The following is a 24781-nucleotide window of genomic DNA, read 5'->3' as shown; positions in this document are numbered from 1 at the left end:
AGTCTGACACTGTTTCCACTGTTTCCCCATCTATTTCCCATGAAGTGATGGGACCAGATGCCATGATTTTAGTTTTCTGAACGTTGAGCTTTAAGCCAACTTTTTCACTGTCTACTTTCACTTTCATCAAGAGGCTTTTTAGTTCCTCTTCAATTTCTGCCATAAGGGTGGTGTCATCTGCTTATCTGAGTTTATTGATATTTCTCCAGGCAATCTTGATTCCAGCTTGGCTTCTTCCAGCCCAACGTTTCTCTTGATGTACTCTGCATAGAAGTTAAATAAGCAGGGTGACAATATACAGCCTTGAGTACTCCTTTTCCTATTTGGAACTAGTCTGTTGTTCCATGTCCAGTTCTAACTGTTGCTTCCTGACCTGCATACGGGTTTCTCAAGAGGCAGGTCAGTTGGTCTGGTTCTCCCATCTTTTGAAGAATTTCCAGAGTTTATTGTAATCCACACAGTCAAAGGCTTTGGCATAGTCAATAAAGCAGAAATAGATATTTTTCTGGAACTCTCTTGTTTTTTCCATGATCCAGCAGATGTTGGCAATTTGATCTCTGGTTCCTCTGCCTTTTCTAAAACCAGCTTGAACATCTGGAAGTTCACGGTTCACGTATTGCAGAAGCCTGGCTTGGAGAATTTTGAGCATTACTTGACTAGTGTGTGAGATGAGTGCAATTGTGCAGTAGTTTGAGCATTCTTTGGCATTGCCTTTCTTTGGCACTAGATTCAAAAGTGACCTTTTCCAGTCCTGTGGCCACTGCTGAGTTTTGCAAATTTGCTGGCACATTGAGTGCAGCACTTTCACAGCATCATCTTTCAGGTTTTGAAATAGCTCAACTGGAATTCCATCACCTCCACCTGCTTTATTCGTAGTGATGCTTTCTAAGGCCCACTTGACTTCACATTCGAGGATGTCTGGCTCTAGGTGAGTGATCACACCATCGTGATGATCTGTGTTGTGAAGCTCTATTTGCACAGTTCTTCTGTGTATTCTTGCCACCTCTTCTTAATATCTTCTGCTTCTGTTAGGTCCATACCATTTCTGTCCTTTATCCAGCCCATCTTTGCATGAAATGTTCCCTTGGTATCTCTACTTTTCTTGAAGTGATCTCTATTGTTTCCCATTCTGTTGTTTTCCTCTATTTCTTTGTCTTGATCTCTGAGGAAGGCTTTCTTTGCTCTCCTTGCTATTCTTTGGAACTCTGCATTCAAATGGGAATATCTTTCCTTTTCTCCTTTGCCTTTCCCTTCTCTTCTTTTCACAGCTATTTGTAAGGCCTCCTCAGACAGCCATTTTTCTTTTTTGCATGTCCTTTCCATGGGGATGGTCTTGATCCCTGTCCCCTGTACAATGTCAAGAATGTCCGTCCATAACTCATCAGGCACTCTATCTGTCAAATCTAGTCCCTTAAATCTATTTCTCACTTCCACTGTATAATCATAAGGGATTTGATTTAGATCATACCTTTTCTTTTAATATCTCTTAATTTTTTCTGCATAAACTAGTCAGATTAGATTTTATTGAATTGCATGTGAAAATCTCACAGATTAAAGGGAAGTCTTGATAAAACATTTTTCTTTATAAAGCTAATAAAAGAGTATGTTAGTGTTAGTGTTATAGAAACAACTAGATCAATGACATAAAATATAAAACTAAAGAACAGAGCAAATTCATAGGTAACATTATATATAATAAACATAATAAATCATGTGTGGGAGAAAGGTGGGGTATTTTGTAGACAGTGTTAGGAAAACTGTCCTTCTCTATGGAGAAAAATAAAGCTGCATTTTTCCTACACTATATATACACACACACACACACACACACACACATAAGGGGATGACAGAGGACGAGATGGTTGGATTGCATCACCGACTCAATGGACATGAGTTTGAGTGAGCTCTGGGAGATGGTGAATGACAGGGAAGCCTGGCATTCTTCAGTCCATGGGTTGCAAAGAGTCGGACACGACTGAGTAACTGAAAAACAGCATCTTTGATTGATACATATCCCAAAGTAGTTCTTGCATAGTTAAGGGGAAATACAGAAACATTTATTGCTGTGTTGATGAAAATTACAGGCAACCTTGGTGTCCATCACTAGGGGATTGGAAGGTAAATGTGGAGGAAGCCCATGGTAAAACATTTTGCAGTAGTTAGAAGCTGTGAACCAAAAGTACGTACCCAGTAATCTGAAAAGAGTTTTAAGTTATGTATAGCTGTAGACCACTTGGCTTCAAAGAAGAAGCTGCCTGAACCCTTAATCAGTTATTTGTATAACTGTATTTTCTTTGTGTTACCTTTTATGTTCCAGTTCTCAGAAAATTCAGAGCTCTAATTAATCATAGTAGCTATATTAGTTTTTGGACCAAATGAATCTGTGTCCACTTTTCTTTGATTCCTCTATTTTAATTTTACAGCCATACTGAAATTCTGTAATTTATTTGGAAGCTTTTTGTGGTCATTTCAGTGTTTGTCACTCAATCATGTCTAACTCTTTGCAATCCTATGGATCATAGCCTGCCAGGTTCCTCTGTCCATGGGGTTCTCCAGGCAAGAATACTGGAGTGGGTTGCCATGCCCTCCTCCAGGGGATCTTCCCAACTCAGAGATCAAACCCATCTCTTATGTTTCCTACATTGGCAGGTGGGTTCTTTACCACTAGCATGACATGGGAATATCTATGTATAAATAAGAAGTCCTAAGTGATCATCTTATCATTATTAAAGAATCTCCCAGTAAAAAAAGAAAAAAATATTGGGGAAGAAACTAATTTCTCATTACCTCAGTTCAGTTCAGTCGCTCAGTCCTGTCCAACTCTTAGCGACCCCATGAATTGCAGCATGCCAAGCCTCCCTGTTCATCACCAACTCCCGGATTCTACCCAAACCCATGTCCATTGAGTCGGTGGTGCCATCCAGCCACCTCATCCTCTGTCGTCCCCTTCTCCTCCTGCCCCCAATCCTTCCCAGCAGTGGGGTCTTTTCCAATGAGTCAACTCTTCCCATCAGGTGACCAAAGTACTGGAGTTTCAGCTTCAACATCAGTCCCTCCAATGAACACCCAGGACTGATCTCCTTTAAGATGGACTGGTTGGATCTTCTTGCAGTCCAGGGACTCGCAAGAGTCTTCTCCAACACCACAGTTGAAAAGCATCAATTCTTTGGCGCTCAGCTTTCTTCACCGTCCAACTCTCGCATCCATACACGACCCCTGGAAAAACCATAGCTTTGACTTGCTTTTTTGGCAAAGATATGTCTCTGCTTTTAAATATGCTATCTAGGTTGTTCATATCTTTCCTTCCAAGGATTAGTGTCTTTTAATTTCATGCCCGCAATCATCATCTGCAGTAATTCTGGAGCTCAAAAAAATAAAGTCTGACACTGTTTCCACTGTTTTTCCATCCATTTCCCATGAAGTGATGGGACCAAATGCCATGATTTTAGTTTTCTGAATGTTGAGCTTTAAGCCAACTTTTTCACTCTCCTCCTTCACTTTCATCAAGAGTCTTTTTAGTTCCTCTTCACTTTCTGCCATAAGGGTGGTGTTGTCTGCATATCTCAGGTTATTGATATTCGTCCTGGCAATCTTGATTCCAGCTTGTGCTTCTTCCTGCCCAGCGTTTCTCATGATGTACTCTGCATAGAAGTTAAACAAGCAGGGTGACAATGTACAGCCTTGACATACTCCTTTTCCTCTTTGGAACCAGTCTGTTGTTCCATGTCCAGTTCTAACTGTTGCTTCCTGACCTGCATATAGGTGCCTCAAGAGACAGCCTCAAGGGGCTGCTTTGCTGAAACAGCTGTGAGGAGATACTCCATGCCCAAGGTAAGAGAAACCCAAGTAAAACGGTAGATGTTGCAAGAGGGCATCAGAGGGAAGACACACCGAAACCATAATCACAGAAAACTAGCCAATCTGATCACATGGACCACAGCCTTGTCTAACTCAGTGAAACTAAGCCATGCCCGTGGGGCTACCCAAGACAGATGGGTCATGGTGGAGAGGTCTGACAGAATGTGGTCCACTGGAGAAGGGAATGGCAAACCCCTTCAGTATTCTTGCCTTGAGAACCCCATGAATAGTATGAAAAGGCAAAGAGATAGGACACTGAAAGATGAACTCCCTGGGTAGGTAGGTGCCCAGTATGCTACTGGAGATCAGTGGAGAAATAACTCCAGAAAGAATGAAGGGATGGAACCAAAGCAAAAGCAATACCCAGTTGTGGATGCAACTGATAATTGAAGCAAGGTTCAATGCTGTAAAGAGCAATATTGCATAGGAACCTCGAATGTTAGGTCCATGATCAAGGCAAATTGGAAATGGTCAAATGGGAGATGACAAGCATGAATGTCAACATTCTAGGACTCAGCACACTAAGATGGACTGGAATGGGTGAATTTAACTCAGATGACCATTATATCTAGTACTGTGGGCAGGAATCCTTTAGAAGAAATGGAGTAGCCATCATGGTCAACAAAAGAATCCGAAATGCAGTACTTGGATGCAATCTCAAAAATGACAGAATGATCTCTGTTCGTTTCCAAGGCAAACCATTCAATATCATGGTAATCCAAGCCTATACCCCGACTAGTAATGCTGAAGATCTGAAGTTGGAGAGTTCTATGAAGACTTACAAGACCTTTTAGAACTAACAACCCCAAAAGATGTCCTTTTCATTATAGGGGTTGGAATGCAAAAGTAGGAAGTCAGGAAACACCTGGATTAATAGGTAAATTTGGCCTAGAGTTTTGCCAAGAGAATGCACTGGTCATAGCAAACACCTTCTTCCAACAACACAAGAGAAGACTCTACACATGGACATCACCAGGTGGTCAACACCAAAATCAGATTGATTATATTCTTTGCAGCCAAAGTGGAGAAGTCAACAAAAACAAGACCGGGAGGAGCTGTGGCTCAGATCATGAACTCCTTACTGCCAAATTCAGACTTAAATTGAAGAAAGTAGGGAAAACCACTAGACCATTAAGGTATGACCTAAATCAAATCCCTTATGATTATACAATGGAAGTGAGAAATAGATTTAAGGGACTAGATCTGACAGACAGAGTGCTTGATGAACTATGAATGGAGGTTCGTGACATTGTAGAGGAGACAGGGATCAAGACCATCCCCATGGAAAAGAAATGCATAAAAGCAAAATGGCTGTCTGAGGAGGCCTTACAAATAGCTGTGAAAAGAAGAGAAGCAAAAAGCAAAGGAGAAAAGGAAAGATATAAGCATCTGAATGCAGAGTTCCAAAGAATAACAAGGAGAGATAACAAAGCCTTCCTCAACGATCAATGCAAAGAAATAGAGGAAAACAATAGAATGGGAAACACTAGAGATCTCATCAACAAAATTAGAGATCCCAAGGGAACATTTCATGCAAAGATGGGCTGGATAAAGGACAGAAATGGTATGACCTAACAGAAGCAGAAGATATTAAGAAGAGGTGGCAAGAATACACAGAACTGTACAAATAGAGCTTCATGACGCAGATAATCATGATGGTGTGATCACTCACCTAGAGCCAGACATCCTCGAATGTGAAGTCAAGTGGGCTTTAGAAAGCATCACTACGAACAAAGCAGGTGGAGGTGATGGAATTCCAGTTGAGCTATTTCAAATCCTGAAAGATGATGCTGTGAAAGTGCTGCACTCAGTGTGCCAGCAAATTCAGAAAACTCAGCAGTGGGCCACAGGACTTGAAAAGGTCACTTTTGAATCTAGTGCCAAAGAAAGGCAATTCCAAAGAATGCTCAAAATACCGCACAATTGCACTCATCTCACATGCTAGTGAAATAATGCTCAAAATTCTCCAAGCCAGGCTTCTGCAATACATGAACCGTGAACTTTCAGATGTTCAAGCTGGTTTTAGAAAAGGCAGAGGAACCAGAGATCAAATTGCCAACATCCGCTGGATCATGGAAAAAACAAGAGAGTTCCAGAAAAATATCTATTTCTGCTTTATTGACTATGCCAAAGCCTTTGACTGTGTGGATCACAATAAACTGTGGAAATTCTTTTCTGACCTGGGAGACTATTAAAAAAAAGATAGAAAAAAAATAGAAAAAAAAAAGATAGAAAAGGAAATGAATAAAACAATCATTTTAAGATGAAGAAAGGAAACATTCCACTCTATGGAAGTGTATTTTAAATAACCACTCTCCTGAATGAGGAACATCTTTTGTTAACCAGAAGGCTTTCTAAGAAGGTGATTATTTCCTCTCTATAGTGTTCATATCCCTATGGATATTGAATAAAGGAGAGGAATTTGAAGAAAAGCAAAGGGCAAAACCATCTCTTCAGGTTGTGAGAAGCTATGAAGACTGTCTCAGAGACCTTCCATCAGTTCCCATGGAGCCCACTAGGCGGCGCTGGTGCACATATAAATGCTACTGAATGAAACTTGAATCGCCAGAACTCTGTTCTCTTCTTTTTCAAGTAAAATCCCAGTAAAATCTGTTTAAAACCCTCAGGTAGAACTACTAAGTCCTCATTAGTAACAGATGGGACAGTCTCAGGCTATAAAATGAAGATACTACTACTACTAAGTCGCTTCGGTCGTGTCCGACTCTGTGCGTCCCCATAGACAGCAGCCCACCACGATCCCCCGTCCCTGGGATTCTCCAGGCAAGAACACTGGAGTGGGTTGACATTTCCTTCTCCAAAAATATGAAGATAGGTACTATCCAAAAAGCCTGAAATGTGGGAAACCTGTGTTCGATCCCTGTGTTGGGAAGACCCCCTGGAGAAGGGAACGGCTAGCTACTCCAGTATTCTTGCCTGGAGAATTCCATGGACTGTATAGTCCATGGGGTCACAAAGAGTTGGACAGGACTGAGTGACTTTCACTTTGACTATCCAAAAGAGGTCATCTCCAGATGCAATTTTGGGTCTTTCTAGACGCAGTTTCTTTTGGTTACAGAAAAATGTAAATGAGATTTTCCTTCCATACTTATTCCAGAGATCACCTTGGATGCAAAGAGTCAAACTTTGATGAATATTGTAATTTACATTGTAATTTTTGTGCCTTAAAAATATGCACTGCTCATCTACCATGGGCACTAAGATTTCATGATCATTATTTTGAATATATTAGCATAGCATTATATTACATGTGATAAGTTCAGTGTACGTTTTTGTGTGAATCTATCACTTTAGTTTGAATGAGGAATCAGTCTCCTCCCATAATTGCGAGACTCTTTCTGGCACCGTTAATGAAGGAAGCAAGCTTCTTAAATGATTAATGCCTTCTTACATGCACAGCTGTGGTGACCTCTGAGAGGATGTGTGTGTGCTCAGTTGCTAAGTCCTGTCTGACTCTTTGTGACCCCATGGACTTGTAGCCTGCCAGGCTCCTCTGTACATGGGATTTTCCAGGCAAGAATACTGGAGTGGGTTGCCATTTCCTCCTCCAGGGCATCTCCTTTTCTAAGACTGCCTACTCAGAACAAAGTACAGATGAGGTTATTAAATAACCTCAGAACTGTAGTGATTCTTCTTGATTCACAGATTCTGACTGATGATGTCATGACACAGAAGAAAATGCAAAACAGGCAGCCTATAATTAGCTTCCTGTGAGTGTCACACTTGAGGAAACTGGCCTGAGACCAGCTGCATTTTGGCCATGGCTTTGCAGAGCACTCTGGAAGCACTGTGGTTGGGTGTCCTCCTAAGCTCTCTCTGGAAGGGTGAGTAAGCCTTTTCACCATCTGGTCTTGGAAAAATGTATGCCTTTGTTTGAAATTTGTTTTCAATTTCAAAGTCACAACCTTTTTGTTTGTGTGTTTGTTTGTTTCCTGTAGTTGCAGAGAGCAAGGAGCAAGTATTTCAGTCTCCCACTGTGGTCTCTTTGGAGGGAGCTGTTGCAGAAATTTCCTGTAATCACTCTGTATCCGATGTGTATGACTTCCTCTGGTACCTTCACTTCCCAGGATTTGCTCCAAGACTCCTCATTAAGGGCTTAAGGCCTTCTCAACAGGGACGCTACAACATGACATATGAGAGGTTCTCTTCATCACTGCTCATCCTCCAGGTGCAGACGGCAGATGCAGGGGTTTACTATTGTGCTCTGATGTACACAGAAGCAGGGCATCCATGAAGAGCTGAACAGAAACAAGGAGAGGTCACAGCATTTGCAGGATGTGGAAGAAAGACGAACAATAACTGTTTCCCCGCCTACTCCCAATTCAGCATCCCCCAAGCTTTTCCATTTGCACTATCAGGAAAAACATTTGAGTCCAAACACTATATATAATGGGCTTCCCTTGTAGCTCAGCTTGTAATGAGCCTGCAATGCAGGAGACCCCCGTTAGATTCCTGGGTTGGCAAGATTCCCTGAAGAAGGGTTAAGGTACCTACTCCAGTATTCTTGGGCTTCCCTGGTGGCTCAGATGGCAAAAAATCTGCCTGCAATGCAGGAGACCTGGGTTCAGTCCCTGTCCTGGTAAGATTCCCTGGAGCAGAACTCCAGTACTCTCACCTGGAAAATCCTCATGGAGCGAGGCGCCTGGAGGGTTACAGTGCATGGGGTCGCAAAGAGTTGGACACAACTGAATAAATAAGCACCGCAGAGCACAGCACCATGTATACTAAAAGTTCATAGGGAAATAAGTTTTTACAGAGTGTTTCGATAATGGTTCTGTAAATTTATGTTTAAAATTGTCTTTTGGATAACTGAAACAGTTTTGATCTGTTTCTTTTGAAATATGCCTCGATTATTTTTGCTTTCCCTTGTAAAATGGCTGATTCTTTACCACTGCACCACTTGTGTCTTAAAAAAAATTCCCGCAAAGAAAATGAAGCTGGCTGATAATATTTAAATGCAAATGCAGAAAGCAAGAAGAAAATAGCAGAGAGGAAGAGTCATGTCCACTCTGCTATTTTCTTCTTGCTTTCTGCACTTGAAATATTATCTGCCAACCTCAATGTTTGTGGGAATTTTTTTAAGACACAGGTGGCTCAGTGGTAAAGAATCCGCCTGCCAATGCAGGAGACATGGTTTCATTCCCTGGGTCAGGAAGATCCCTTAGAGTAGGAAATAATAACCTGCTCCAGTATTCTTGCCTGGAAAATTCCATTGACAGAGGAGCCTGGAGGGATATAGTCCATGGAGTTACACACACATTTTGTAAAGTGTACTTTAGTTAACATTCAATAGTATAATTAGCTGAAAGGGAACAAATGAGTGAATAGCTACTACCAACAGCCCTGAGTTTGAAATCTCAGTCCTTCTCAGGATATTTTACTTATTACAATTTGATGTACACACTAAGTGAGGATGCCAGTGTCAACTAGTATATGAAATATTAGTAAAACTCAATCTTATTCCACATTTTTAAACTTAAATACAATATAAGTTGTAATATATACTCCCCAAATCCTTGTTAAATTATCTTTGTCTTTTTACCCAGACCTTTCCTTCCCACTTTACAGACTAAAGTCCTAGGATAGATCAGTGATACCCACTTTTTCTTTTTTTTATCAGAAGTCTCTGGAGTTTTGTTAAAAAGAGTAGATTTTTTTGTCCCCTGCATTCCAGAGAAACTGAATCATAGTTTGCAGGGATGGGACCCAGAAGTCTGTATTTTCTATAAATGTCTCTCTGGAAATTCTATTGCTCATCCTAGTTTGATGTGAGAATCCCAGACTCAGGAGCCCAGATCTTGAGGCTTTAGCCACTATTCTCTACTTTTGTGTGTATGCTAAATTGCTTCAGTTGAGTCGACTCTTTGTGACCCTAAGGACCGTACCCTGCCAGGCTCTTCTATCCATGGGATTCTCCAGGCAAGAATACTCAAGAGGGTTGCCATGTTCTCCTCCAGGGCATCTTCCTGACACAGGGATCAAACCTGTGTCTCTTATGTCTCCTGCATTGGCAGGTGGGTTCTTTACCACTAGCGCCACCTGGGAAGCCCGTTCTCTGCTTTTAGTAACATCCAAATTGTATACACATATACATTGATATATGTTTGTACCACTTCTTTAGGCACATTCTTTTTTGGGTTATTGCGTGTTTAAAATTGTGTTAATCTTGCCTTTTCAGCAAATGAAATATCTGAGTATGAGCCATGTGTGCATCTTCTCCATGAGTTCCGCACGTGTGGTCTTGCTGCTCCACAAACAGTGAATAAGCGCATGGGCCCTCGTTGCTTTGGCAAGCAAGAAGAGACAGAAAATTCCTTTCGTTCTTATAGGATCTTCCTTTCAGTTCATTGAGGAGTGACATATTGAAAACCCTACCTTTTATGTTGGTGTTTTGATTCTATTGTTTAAACTGTCAAGAACTAGTTTCCTTACTTGATTTTTTCCAGCTTACATGTAGAACACTAAAGGTGTTCTTACCCAAAGGGGACGTGGGACAAGAATGAAATAAAAGAAGGGGAAAATACAGCTGATGAGAGAGTATTCATGAAGAAGAGAGCTCAGTGGCAGCACAGTGTTAAAAGCATCATGAAGCTCTCAGTTTGATGGTGACTTGTGAAACATTCACAGGAGAGTAAAATTCCCCATACTCCCAAATCCTGGAAGTTTGTACGTATATAGAAATTTCCACTTTTTTTGAGATTTACTTCTCATAAAAAATTCCTGGTTGAGAAAGCTATTCTAAGGCTCCTGAGACTAAAGATGCACAGAAGGGTGAGTCTAAACATGGAGAGTCCAATGCAGTGGGTGCAGAGCTGTCCAAGGTGTCCCTAGATTGATCTGCTCTGCCTGCTGCTGGTCATATCCACATTGCTGCTAATGTTTTCTTGGGGTCAGTAGTTCATTCAGTTCTTTAAATGTCTGAGGACCTCCTAGAAGCAATGATCCAGGGGCTGCTTTGATGAAGTGGCACATACATATGAAGTCAGTATTTGGTATACACCCAATTAAAAGATAGCCTCTAAAGGTAAGTAGCACATAAGAATATGATTCTATAACTTTATTAGGATAATGGAATTACTTTCCAATATTGTAAGGTATTAAAAAATGATTAAAATTGACATTCTCATCGATATTTATGCTTTTACAGTCAGAAAAGTATGGGTTAAAATCTTTGTTCCGTTTCTTTAAGGATGGTTTGAATAACTGAATATTCCTGAACTCCTAATATTTTCATCCCTAAAGTATTAGGAGGAAAAATAAGTCAAGAAATGTAATGGGCTTAACATTATGCTCACAATAGACATTTAATGAAATATAACCTCATCAATCTCATAAAGCACATAAGAAGAATTAGTGTGTCTATTTTGTTCAATTCTGAAAGCTCAGTTGATGCCCTAGAAATCCTTTGGATGTGCAGCCTCTTAAAGGCTTAGTTCATTTGTGTCTCTTGGAATTGATTATTAAATAGTTGAAGGTAAGCACAATGAGTCACTTGCACTATCTAGGTATAGTTCTACACGCTTTGTATGCTGTATCTGTATAGGAGAGGAGAAGTAGAGATTAGGCAACTACCTGGAAAATTTAGTTATGGCACCAAAGTCTATATTGGACTATTGTTTTGACTTATTTATCTTGCTACATCAATCAAAGTGCTATATAGATATGCCTGAGCAGACATTTAGGATAAACCCACATTTAGCCTGATTGATCAGTTCAGTTCAGTTCAGTAGCTCAGTCGTGTCCGACTCTTTTCGACCCCATGAATTGCAGCTAGCCAGGCCTCTGTGTCCATCACCAAATCCCAGTATTCACTCAGACTCACGTCCATCGAGTCAGTGATGCCATCCAGCCATCTCATCCTCTGTCGTCCCCTTCTCCTCCTGCCCCCAATCCCTCCCAGCATCAGAGTCTTTTCCAATAACCAACTCTTCGCATGAGGTGGCCAAAGTACTGGAGTTTCAGCTTTAGCATCATTCCTTCCAAAGAAATCCCAGGGCTGATCTCCTTCAGAATGGACTGGTTGGATCTCCTTGCAGTCCAAGGGACTCTCAAGAGTCTTCTCCAACACCACAATTCAAAAGCATCATTCTTCAGTACTCAGCCTTCTTCACAGTCCAACTCTCACATCCATACATGACCACAGGGGAACCCTAAACCCAATGTCAGGGAACTGGCTGTTCTCTGTTCTCCTCTCCAAATCTACTCTCCACCCAGCTCTACACCCAGGAGGCTGACTTCCGTGCACTTGTCTTTTTTGCTTCTAGTTGGTTTTGGCCCAGTGGGAGCCACTGGCAGGGAACAGTGGTCAACCTGTTTATATTCTGCTGTTTTCTTTCCTGTGCTGAAATCCACAGGTCCTGTGGATCCACCTCAGTTACAGGTCTCCCAGGCTGGGATCATTTCTTCCTCCTCTGTCCCTTCAAGCCAAGGAGTAGTGAAGCCTACTTACTGTTGTTGGTGCCAGGGTGCTTTACCTTCTTTTGTAGATTTCCCCTAATCCTGCACATGTATTTAAAAATATTTCTTTCTTTAAGCTTTCCCCAATCATTCCTCTGGAGATGACTGCCAGTCCCTTTTAAGATACAACACTAACACTTAAACACTAGACAGAAAGAGAAGAAATTTATTCTATTTTCCCATTCATCATAAACCTCCTTGGGACTTGAAGATTATTATTTAAAGATAACTTACATATTTCAAAGAAAGACATTATAATAGGGTCAAGGTTTCCATTAGTTAAGTATGAGATCCTTAGCAAAGCTTTGAGAAATAGCTATGTTCCACATTTTTTTTCTGATTGAAAGCAAAGAGATTTTCTATCTTCTTTCTAAATTGGGTGGTTTCTTTGGATATTACTTAAAAGAAAAATAAGGAAAATCAAAGAAACAACTTCTTTATACTGATACTTGCTTATTTTCTTTATGTTCAACTCTATTGAATAACCACTCTGCTGGTACTGTGGCATTGTTTTAGTGTAAAACTTTTGCCTGTCTTCCCCTTAAAATGAACTCTTTGTCATCATCATAATACCTCACGCTTAGTTAACCATCAACTTTTAATCCATGTGTATTTCATCCGAAGTCTGTTTTAAGTAGTCTCTCTATGTGGAGAATTTCTATTTTTACAAAACTTCATAGAAGTTTTTTAGCTGTAAAACCTACTATTTAATAGGACACATATTTATAACAAGTTTATAACACCATCCGGAGAAGGCAATAGCACCCTACTCGGGTACTCTTGCCTAGAAACTCCCATGGACAGAGGAGCCTGGAAGGCTGCAGTCGATGGGGTCTCGAGGAGTCGGACACAACTGAGGAACTTCACTTTCATTTTTCACTTTCATGCATTGGAGAGGGAAATGGCAACCCACTCCAGAGTTCTTGCCTGGAGAATCCCAGGGACGGGGGAGCCTGGTTGGCTGCCATCTATGGGGTCGCACAGAGTCGGACATGACTAAAGGAGTTAGCAGCAGCAGCAGCAGCAGCATAACGCCATCCCTCCTTTTCTCTCTCTAAAAATGTTTAAAGAGAAGGTTCAAGTTCTTCTTGTATGACTATTTAAATATCATAGGGAGGGGTCCCAACAGACCTAACCAAGAGAAAAACCCAAGTTATATTGTGGTCAAAGAGGTTTAATTGGATGTCAGCTCTAAATTATTTCTAAAGACACAAATAAGCTCATTCTTACCATTCATCTTCTCTTGCCTTACTCTTTTCCTTTATTTGGTTTTTTCTTGTCTTTCACTTTTCTTTCTCTCTCCTTTCAGTGCTATGCTTTCCCTTCTTTTTTTTCTATTTATTTCCCCATCCTATCAAAATATGCTTTCCCCTTCTTTCTGTCCCTGTATTATCTTGAGAGAGCATAAACCGTTTAAAGTTGTTCCACCCAGGATGAATTTTTTCCCACTTTGGTTCACACATCCCTGATTCTTCTCCTTGAACACCGATGGAAAATGTAGACATCCAGAGGACCCATCCTGTGATAAGACCAGGAAGCTCCAGGGGTGTGTGTGTGTGTGTGTGTGCGTGCGCGCTCAGTCGTGTCTGACTCTTTATGACTCCATGGACTGTAACCCGTCAGGCTCCTCTGTCCATGGAATTTTCCAGGCAAGAATACTGGAGTGGGTTGTCATTTCCTCCTCCGGAAGATCTTCCTGACCAAAGATGGAACCGAAGTCTCCTGCATTGGCAGGTGGAGTCTTTACTGCTGAGTCACCAGTTAAGCAGCTCAGCTGCTTTAGTCGTGTCCAACTCTGTGCGACCCCATAGACGGCAGCCCACCAGGCTCTGCTGTCCATGGGATTCTCCAGGCAGAACACTGGAGTGGGTTTCCATTTCCTTCTAGAATGCATGAAAGTGAAAAGTGAGTGAAGTTGCTCAGTCATGTCCGACTCTTAGCGACGCCATGGACTGCAGCCTACCAGGCTCCTCCGTCCATGGGATTTTCCAGGCAAGAGTACTGGAGTGGGTTGCCATTGCCTTCTCCAAGCAGCTCAGCTGCTAGAAAGTCTCTAAAAAGTCTCCTGATTCTAAGTAGGCTCTAGGCGGCGCTGCACTGTGAGGTTTGTCTTGAGTTCAGGAGGTGCTGCAGTCTTGCTTCTCACGGAGATTTAAGAGAAGAGCTTGCTCTACAGAGAGAAGATACAAGTGCCAGGAAGCACCAGGGGGCATTTGTAAAACGCTGTGCTCGTGGAGAACATAGTCTCTGGGGTGGTGCCATATCTCCAGCAAAGGTGAGCTGCAAAGGAGCCCCCATACAGCCCAGCTTGAACCATGGCCTCTGCACACATCTGGACACTTGGGATTCTGTTTACAGTCAGTGAGTGATGCTCCCTTCCCGTTTTGCACTTGTATTACCCGCTTACGTTCTTTTTCAGAAGCTTCACTGAAGTATTGTGGGTTACTTAACAGGTGGGCTGAGAGCTCAGTCGGTGACTCAGCCAGAAGCTGAGGTCTGTGTCGCAGAAAGGGATCCAGTGACTGTGAAGTGCACCTATTCAGTTTCGTGGAGCCCTTATCTTTTCTGGTATGTCCAGCATCGCAATCAAGGTCTCCAGTTCGTTCTGAAATACATCGGAGGGGACAGGTTGGTTAAAGGCAACTACGGTTTTGAGGCTGAATTTAACAAGAGCCAAACCTCTTTCCACCTGAAGAAACCATCTGTTCTAGGGAGTGACTCTGCCTTGTACTTCTGTGCTGTGAGCGACACAGCGGTGGGGGCGTCAGGGAGAGCTGCATACAAACCCCTTAGCACAGAAAACCATGTTCCTGAAGCCTTAATATCCCTCCACAAGGTGGCGGTGTGGCTCTGGGATTTGTCCTTCGGTATAACTATTTTTTTTTTTGGTAAAGCCACAAAATTTGTTCATTTGACAAGTATGCTAAGTCACTTCAGTTGTGTCCGACTCTGTGTGACCCCGTAGATGGCAGCCTACCAGGCTCCTCCGTCCTTGGGATCCTCCAGGCAAGAACGCTGGAGTGGGTTGCCATTTCCTTCTCCAACGCAGGAAAGTGAAAAGTGAAAGTGAAGTCGCTCAGTCGTGTCTGACTCTTCACCACCACATGGACTGCAGCCTACCAGGCTCCTCCATCCATGGGAGTTTCCAGGCAAGAGTACTGGAGTGGGTTGCCATTGACAAGTATATATTGAAATAAATCCTGTGTGCCAGATACTCTGCTGAGCACTGATCATAAAGAAGTGAAGAAACCATCCTTGATCTGCAGACACCAGGTGTGATCCCAAACAGTTGTGAACCCCTTGAATTCTCACAACTCTTCTCATGAGCTTCACTTTGCCGATGAAAGCATTCAAGCTCAGAGAATTTATGTGTCTTACTGAAGTCACAGAACTGCTCAACAGTAAATTGAAACCCAGGCAGCCTGCCTCTCAGGCGTGTAGTCTGACCACTCCACTTCTCCTCAGCCTATAGGGTCCTCCAGGCATGAGACAGATTTCAACAGTGGTGTAGCCCTCATTCCCAAAGTAGTCCCTGTTAATAAAAACTGTTGGTTGTAGGGATGAAAAGTAAACTGATAACTCAAAACAGTTTGGTAAGTGCTCAGACAGAGAAGTGCATAAAATGCTATGTGACAAAAGGAAGTAGAGGTAATTTGACTCTGAAGGAAGAAGAGAGGAAGCAAGTGAGACAGAATGTGAGGAGGATTCAAAACAATGGAGGATTTAAGTATGTCGTAAGAACATGTAGGCCGATTATAGCTCCTGTGCTCACATCTTCTTACCTATACCCTTGTGAAGGACTGGACTCAATGTCTCTCTTTTTTACTCTTTTCAACTTAGAACTTCCCAGGAAGGGCTCTGGTTGACTCAGTGTGAGCCAGATGCTGTTCCCTGGACAACTTGTGGTGGCTACTAGGCTTAGCCCAGCTTTGCTCTACATTTGACCAATTAATTAGTGGTGTCTGGGGGATGATTCTGCAAGAAATTAGCAGCTCCATTTTGAACCATATGATTCAAAGGAGTATATCCCAAAGAAATTAATTTTTATATAAAGACTTGCATTTCTTTATTTTTTCCAAATGGATAGACATTCGTAGGAACACTACTTATTGAAAACTTCACTTCTGCTCCATCAATTTGGGATCCTGCATTTATAGTATACTAAATTCCTATATATACCCAAACCTATTTTTGGATTCTATTCTTGATGGGGATACCTCAGCCTAACATGATTACAATCCCTGCAAAGAGCCATTCCTCGACTACCCCTTGGGCCTGGGTTGTGTATACACTGGTGGAATATCTACATCAGGGAAGAAGGTCCTTAGAAGAAGCACATGCAGACCTTAAAAGCGGATCTGGGGAATCCTTGTGTGCAGGGAATCCTGGGATCTGGGTAACCAGAGCAAGATCTAGAAGAGATATATCCTTGGCTCAGTGGACTTCTCAGAGGCAATGATGTGGGAGGATGGCTAGGGAAGAGCATTTTATAATGGAGGACTAGGGAAGGGACATTGTGTGCTCAGGTCTATATTCCCCCTAATTACTGAGGTGGTGGCTGCTGCTGCTGCTGCTAAGTCCCTTCAGTCACGTCTGACTCTGCGCGACCCCATGGACTGCAGCCTTTCAGGCTCCTGCATTCATGGGATTCTCCGGGCAAGAGTACTGGAGTGGGTTGCCATTACCTTCTCTGACTGAAGTGGCTAGGAGGGAGCAAATAAGTTTCATTAGAAGTTCTGTTGTGTCATTTGGTCCTGGTAATTGGCTTGTTTGACCTTGAGGAGGAAACTTAGCTTAGTATTCTTTTTTTCCTTTACTGGAAAAATGTTCTGGAAAATGTTCCTTATTACCAGGTAACTTTTAAGTAAAACCAAACATTCAATGGAGTTTTTATTTATAATATTCATTTTTATCTTCTCTTTTATCTCATTTTAAGGATGGGATGGAAAAAGGACTAAGCATAAATTATATTTTATGATTCTTCTTCTTAGTAACTATGTCAGAGTGGATCAGCCATTTACAATCTATGTGCCTCATCTCCTAAATTATAAAATTGAGATATTTGGAAGGACTGTTGTAAGGATTGTTGTGTATATGTGTTGGACCCTGAGTAGAAGTGGGTTTTGAGGGAAGCATAGCAATCAGAAACTTAGTCACTGCTATGGACTGAAGATGATGCTGTGAACGTGCTGCACTCAATATGCCAGCAAATTTGCAAAACTCAGCAGTGGCCACAGGACTCGAAAAGGTCAGTTTTCATTCCCATCCCAAAGAAAGATAATGCCAAAGAATACTCAAACCACAGCAGAATTGCACTCATCTCACAGGCTAGTAAAGTAATGCTCAAAATTCTCCAAGCCAAGCTTCAGCAATACATGAACCGTGAACCTCCTGATGTTCAAGCTTTTTTTAGAAAAGGCAGAGGAACCAGAGATCAAATTGCCAACATCCACTGAATCATGGAAAAAGCAAGGGAGTCCCAGAAAAACATCTATTTGTGCTTTATTGACTATGCCAAAGCCTTTGAATGTGTGGATCACAATAAACTGTGGAAAATTCTGAAAGAGACTGGAATACCAGACCACCTGACCTGCCTCTTGAGAACCTGTATGCCGGTCAGGAAGCAACAGTTAGAACTGGACATGGAACAACAGACTGGTTCCAAATAGGAAAAGGAGTACATCAAGGCTGTATATTGTCACCCTGCTTATTTAACTTCTATGCAGAGTACATCATGAGAAATGCTGGACTAGAAGAAGCACAAGCTGGAATCAAGATTGCTGGGAGAAATATCAATAACCTCAGATATGCAGATGACACCACCCTTATGGCAGAAAGTGAAGAAGAACTAAAGAACCTCTTGATGAAAGTGAAAGAGGAAAGTGAAAAAGTTGGCTGAAGCTCAACATTCAGAGAACAAAGATCGTGGCATCTGGTCCCATCACTTCATGGGAAATATGTGGGGAAACAGCGACAGATTTTATTTGGGGGCTCCAAAATCACTGCAGATGGTGATTGCAGCCATGAAATTAAAAGACGCTTACTCCTTGGAAGGAAAGTTATGAGCAACCTAGACAGCATATTAAAAAGCAGAGACATTACTTTGTCAACAAAGTTTCATCTAGTCAAGGCTATGGTTTTTCCAGTAGTCATGTATGGATGTGAGAGTTGGACTATAAGAAAGCTGAGCGCTGAAGAATTGATGCTTTTGAACTGTGGTGTTGGAGAAGACTCTTGAGAGTCCCTTGGACTGCAAGGAGATCCAACCAGTCCATCCTAAAGGAGACCACTCCTGGGTGTTCATTGGAATGACTGATATTGAAGCTGAAACTCCAGTATTTTGCCACCTGATGCAAAGAGTTGACTCATTTGAAAAGACCCTGATGCTGGGATAGATTAAGGGCAGGAGGAGAAGGGGACGACAAACGATGAGATGGTTGGATGGCATCACCGACTCAATGGACATGAGTTTGGGTAAACTCAGGGAGGTGGTGGTGAACAGGAAGGCCTGGCGTGCTCTGGTTCATGGTGTTGTGGAGAGTTGGGCACTGAACTGAACTGATGGACTGAATGTTTGTCTCCTGCCAAAAGCTGTATGTTGAAACCTAATCCTCAGTGTGGTGTTATCAAGACGTGGAGCCTTTGGGAAATTCTTAGATTGTAAGGGTGAAGGTCTTTTGAATGGAATTTGTTTTCTTATAATAAAAGGCACTCCAGAGATCTCCTTTGCCTGTTCCTCCATATGACAGAACAGCAGGAAGATTGTGGTCTACGAACCAGGAAGTGGGTCCCCACCAGATACCCAATCCACTGGCACCTTGATCCTGGACTCCCTAACCTTCGGAATTGCTAGAAATAAATGTTTGTTGCTTAGGCCTCTAGTCTGTGGTATTTTTGTTATAGCAGCCCAAATGGAGTAAAGCCATCACCAAAGCTATGGATCTCCTATATCTGCACTGAATTGCTTATATTTGGACTGCAACATGAGAAGGAAATGCAGTCGATGTTGTTTTTAAGTTACTTTACTTTGGTCTTTGTCACATCACTTGAACCTGTATACCATCTTATATACTAGAAAACCTGCTTCTAGGAAAGGAGCTACTATCATCCTATCTAGTTACATTGAGGTTAAATTGCAGCAAGAAACATTTTATTGTCTTTTAAGGAACATGGCTTTTTTATTATTATTTTTTTTACATTTTGGCTGTAGTGGGTCTTTGATAAGATGCGGGGCTTCTCTTGTTCTGGAGCATGGACTCAGTTGCTCTGCAGAATGTGGGTCTTAGTTCCCCAACCAGGGATCGAACTCACATACCCTACACTGGAAAGTAGATTCTTAACCACTGGAACGCCAGGGAAGTACCAACTTTTTTTTAAATTATTTGTGGAACCACAGTTTTCATTTCTGAAATATAATGCTAAGTATTTTAGAGAAGGTAGGGGTAGAGAAGCATTTTGGGGGCTTATTCTCCTGGTTTTCCTGAGAGCTATATTTTGCTGCATCCATGTGAGAACTCACCCTTGCCTGGAGGCTAGGGAGACGTCTCTCTCTAAGAGGAACCACCCTCCCTGGAGCCACTTTGTGTTCCCTTCAGCCTTCCCTCCTCTGACCTTTTTCTAATTGTATAATAAGTTTCACTGTGTTCTCTGCAAGAATCCAGAAATACTTAAAATTCAGTGTTAGTTTAGCTTTTCATCTTCTTTTCTTCCCTGAGCAAAAGAAACAAATAAGACAAACTCATCCTTTGTTTTTTTGTTTCTACATCAAACAGTGGAACTACCATCTACCCAAGTGCTCTCCACTTGTGCTCCCACAGGCGCTTCCAGGTCTTTCCCGAAGCTGTTCCTTTGGCCTCTTCCTACTTGCCCCAGTCTTTACCAGGTTCATCCATCTTCCCTTACGTTTTAGTTCAGGTGTCACTCCAGCTGGGAATGTTCCTGGAATCCCACAACCAAAGTAGTCTTCCTACCTGTATGTCCCCATGATGCTGTACTTTCCCTATCACAGCAGTTATCATGAAGACTATCACTGCTTAAACATTCTTTTCCTTTTGACAAGACCATTTTCATAGGGGGATGTTGCATCTAGCTCAGTGCCTGACCCAAGTATGGACTCTGCAAATGTTGTTTGATTGAGTAAATTAATACTTATCAAGAGTCTTAAAATATTCTTACTCTTTAACCCAGGGAATCCCCTTTGTAGAAGCTAGTCTAAAGAAATAACTGTAGTTTTATGTTATTTTATAAGTGGTCATGTAAAAAATGAAGATGGAAAAACCCTTAACAAAGAAATAACTGGAAACTTAGACAGATTTATGTATAACGGTGTTTATATAGTTTTCTTCCTAAAATCTAAATATTTACCACGAGGAAAATTGGTAAATAAATTATAGTACATCTCTATCATGGAATATTTTGAGGAATATTTTCAACTAGAATCCAAATTCTACATATACTTATTAATAGGTTCAGAATAACATTAAAAAATCCAGGGTACCCAAAAGTGTAGGTATGTATTTATGTGTTTGTGCATATATGCACATGCAGTCCAATTTTGTTAAAAATATTTACACATAGACAAAGGAATAAAAGATATATACCCAAATATTACCAAAGATATTTCTTGGATATAGCATTCACATGATTTTTATACTTTTCCATATTTTCCACATTCTGTATTTAGAATTCATTATTTTAACAACCAGAGTAAAACTCACCTTTTAAAAATTTAAAATGTATCTCTAGTTGATGACTCTTGCTAGAGAGGCACAGTTTTCTTTCTTAATCACAAGAACCTTCTGAAATTTGCTTTAACAGGGCTTTGAGGTTTTTTTATCTTTTAATTTCAGTACATATAAAAATAACATTAATGCATGTATATAGGAAGAAGCATAAACTGGAATCAAGATTGCTGGGACAAATATCAATAACCTCAGATATGCAGATGACACCACCCTTATGGCAGAAAGTGAAGAACTAACAAGCCTCATGATGAAAGTGAAAGAGGAGAGTGAAAAGGTTGGCTTAAGCTCAACATTCAGAAAATGAAGATCATGGCATCTCGTCCTGTCACTTCACGGGAAATAGATGGGGAAACAGTGGAAACAGTGTCAGACTTTATTTTTTTGGGCTCCAAAATCACTGCAGATGGTGACTGCAGCCATGAAATTAAAAGACGCTTACTCCTTGGAAGGAAAGTTATGACCAACCTAGATAGCACATTGAAAAGCAGAGACATTACTTTGCCAACAACGGTCCATCTAGTCAAGGCTAGGGTTTTTCCAGTGGTCATGTATGGATGTGAGAGTTGGAGTGTAAAGAAGGCTGAATGCTGAAGAATTGATGCTTTTGAACTGTGGTGTTGGAGAAAACTCTTGAGAGTCCCTTGGACTGCAAGGAGATCCAACCTGTCCATTCTGAAGGAGATCAGCTCTGGGTGTTCTGTGGAAGGAATGATGCTAAAGCTGAAACTCCAGTACTTTGGCCACCTCATGCGAAGAGTTGACTCATTGGAAAAGACTCTGCTGCTGGGAGGGATTGGGGGCAGGAGGAGAAGGGGATGACAGAGGATGAGATGGCTGGATGGCATCACTGACTCGATGGACATGAGTTTGAGTGAACTCTGGGAGTTGGTGATGGACAGGGAGGCCTGGCGTGCTGCGATTCCTGGGTCGCAAAGAGTCGGACAACTGAGAGACTGAACTGAACTGAACTTATACTCCTGTGTTGACCCAGATCTCTTGAACACAAAAAAGGTTTTCAAAGGAGAATATATGTTATATAACATAATTATTAGTACCATATAGTTGTTTTCCAAGGCCACTGTGACAAAATGGGTGCCTTCAACAATAGAAATTTGTTGTCTTGAAGTAGAGAATCAAAGTCCATGATTAAGGTGTCAGCAAGTCTGGTTCCTTCCAAGGGCTGTGAGAGAAGGATCTGTTTCAGGACCCTCTCCTTGGCTTGAGATGGACAGGTTTTTTCTGTTCTCTTCACATTGTTTTCCCTTTATTAGTCTCATCTCTGTGTCCAAATTTCCCTTTTTTATAAGGACACCAGTCATGTTGGATTAGAGTCCACCCACATCTCATTTTAACTTGATTATTTCTCTAAAGAACACTGTCTAAATAAAGTCACATTCTGAGGTACTGGGGATTAGGTCTCCAACATATATTTTTGAGTGAGTCGGAGAGGTGGGAAGAGACAAAATTCAGCCCGTAACAACACAGTCATTAATGATTACTTTCATTCCCAAGGCTGCAGCATAGAAAAGCCTCTAATGTTCCTTCCTTTTGTTGTTTGATACAATAATAATTTCCTAAGTCATTTAGTAGATGGCAACAGAGAAAAATCAAGTTCTATTTGCTGTTCTGAAAAAGTAGGATCATTGTTTTGGTCTTGTGATATTTCCTATGTTAAACATAGTTGAATTTATATAGAAATATGTAATTTAGAAAGAATTTTATTATGGAAGTTCTTTATTAAGTAAAATTAATTAATTAACCTCCACAATTGATTAATTAGTCTACACAGTCTCTTATAGAAGTGAAGAAACTGCTTCTCAGGCAATAAGTGATTTGTGTAAAATTGCAGAAATATCAGGTCCTTAAAATTGCTCACAACTGGTTTATCTGGATCCTCAATCAGAATGTTCTCCATTGCCTCAGATAGACCCCGTGGTCAACGTGATTAAGCGAAACTATTGGCTTCTACCTTTAACGAAGAAATATGATGGGCGGTCCATAAATTGCATGGATCTGAGACCTATTTCGGAGAAGACAATGGCACCCCACTCCAGCACTCTTGCCTGGAAAATCCCATGGATGGAGGAGCCTGGTGGGCCACAGTCCCTGGGGTCGCTAAGAGTCGGACACGACTGAGTGACTTCACTTTCACTTTTCACTTTCATTCATTGGAGAAGGAAATGGCAACCCACTCCAATGTTCTTGCCTGGAGAATCTCTGGGACGGGGGAGCCTGGTAGGACACGACTGAAGCCACTTAGCAGTAGCAGCAGAGACCTATTGACTCCTGTGAAACATTTCTTCTGTCCAAGTATATTTACCACATGGGGTCGCTGTTGCAACGAGCTGATTCTAAAATGCTACCCTTTTAGGTTACTTCTGTGCAAGGTGTTCTGGCTGTATTTAACTCCCTCATAAATCCTTCTTTCTTCTCCACCTGGTACTGAAGGGAAGCTGGTGATTCCATACTTGGTATTTCATATATACTGTGCCAAAATGGTGCTAGAAGTCATCAGCACTCATTGATCTTTTCCATGGGAAAATGAAAAAGTTGCTTATTTAGAATACTTTCAACAATTTTAGACCTGGAAGACGTGTTCCCCAAATATTTTCTAGTGATTTTCCTTTCCCATATTAAATGAGCAAAGGGCTCAACATACCACTATTTTTTCTACATTATTGTTAGTATTTAAAGTGTGTGGATTATTGGAATTGGCTGATTCAACTAACATTAACATATCTTTTGGATTTAGCTCTTTTTCAGAGTTAAAAAAATCCTTTTTGTTACTGTTACTGAGTTTATATTGGGTATTTCTTTTTTTTCTTTTTTGGCTGTGGGATCTTAGTTCCCCACCCATACACCCTGCAATGGAATCTTGGAGTCCTAACTGCTGGACTGCCAGGGGATTCTCTACTGGGTATTTCTTGAAGGAAGAGTGAATGATCGATATATACATTAAAAATAGTCACATATACTATAATTCCTACACAAGTGCTTTCTACTGGTCATGGTTCTTTCCATGTGGTTTAGAAAAGAAGGAAAGGAATGGGAAGCAATTGCAGTTTACCACTGACTGTTTACAACAGGCTGACTCTGAAGTAGGTGTTAGTGTCCCAGTTTTACAGATGAAGAAACTGAGGCTTCAAGGAGAGAGTTGCCCTGGGTCACAAGGTGCAAGAGCTGGGATTTGGATTTAGGTCTCTCTTGACTGTGAACTTGTGCCTTTTCTTCTTCTCCTCCACTTCCTGTTTTGGTGACTGATTCCACATCAAATGTCTTTTCCTAGCCAGTCAGTTGGAGAAGGCAATGGCAACCCACTCCAGTACTCTTGCCTGGAAAATCCCATGGATAGAGGAGCCTTGTAGGCTGCAGTCCATGGGGTCGCTAGGAGTTGGACAGGACTGAGCGACTTCCCTTTCAATTTTCACTTTCCTGCATTGGAGAAGGAAATGGCAACCCACTCCAGTGTTCTTGCCTGGAGAATCCCAGGGACAGCGGAGCCTGGTGAGCTGCTGTCTATGGGGTTGCACAGAGTCATACACGACTGAATCAATTTAGCAGCAGCAGGAGCTAGTCAGTAGGGACTAGTGATGTGTCTGCTTCTCTGTTTAATATCTGTTAAGTGAGTTTGAGTAGAGATCTAAGGTGTGCACTTAGTGTGATTACAAAAGGACACCAGGGTGTCAGGAGATGAAAGGTCCAGT

At 41.5% G+C, this 24781-nt stretch overlaps 1 gene segment (V, D, J or C); it reads left to right on the top strand.

Moving 5' to 3' along the window:
- Window positions 1-7308: 7308 nt before the first annotated feature.
- LOC100296163 (T cell receptor alpha variable 2-like) lies at window positions 7309-8258 on the top strand. The segment is given in 2 exon segments: window positions 7309-7700; window positions 7815-8258. Coding segments are annotated over 2 exon segments (360 nt in total).
- Window positions 8259-24781: the final 16523 nt, after the last annotated feature.

This window comes from Bos taurus, chromosome 10, assembly GCF_002263795.3.
Source record: "Bos taurus isolate L1 Dominette 01449 registration number 42190680 breed Hereford chromosome 10, ARS-UCD2.0, whole genome shotgun sequence".
NCBI lineage: Eukaryota > Metazoa > Chordata > Mammalia > Artiodactyla > Bovidae > Bos > Bos taurus.
The sequence above is the reverse complement of the archived record's forward strand: the minus strand, read 5'-3'. Positions and strand labels throughout refer to the sequence as shown.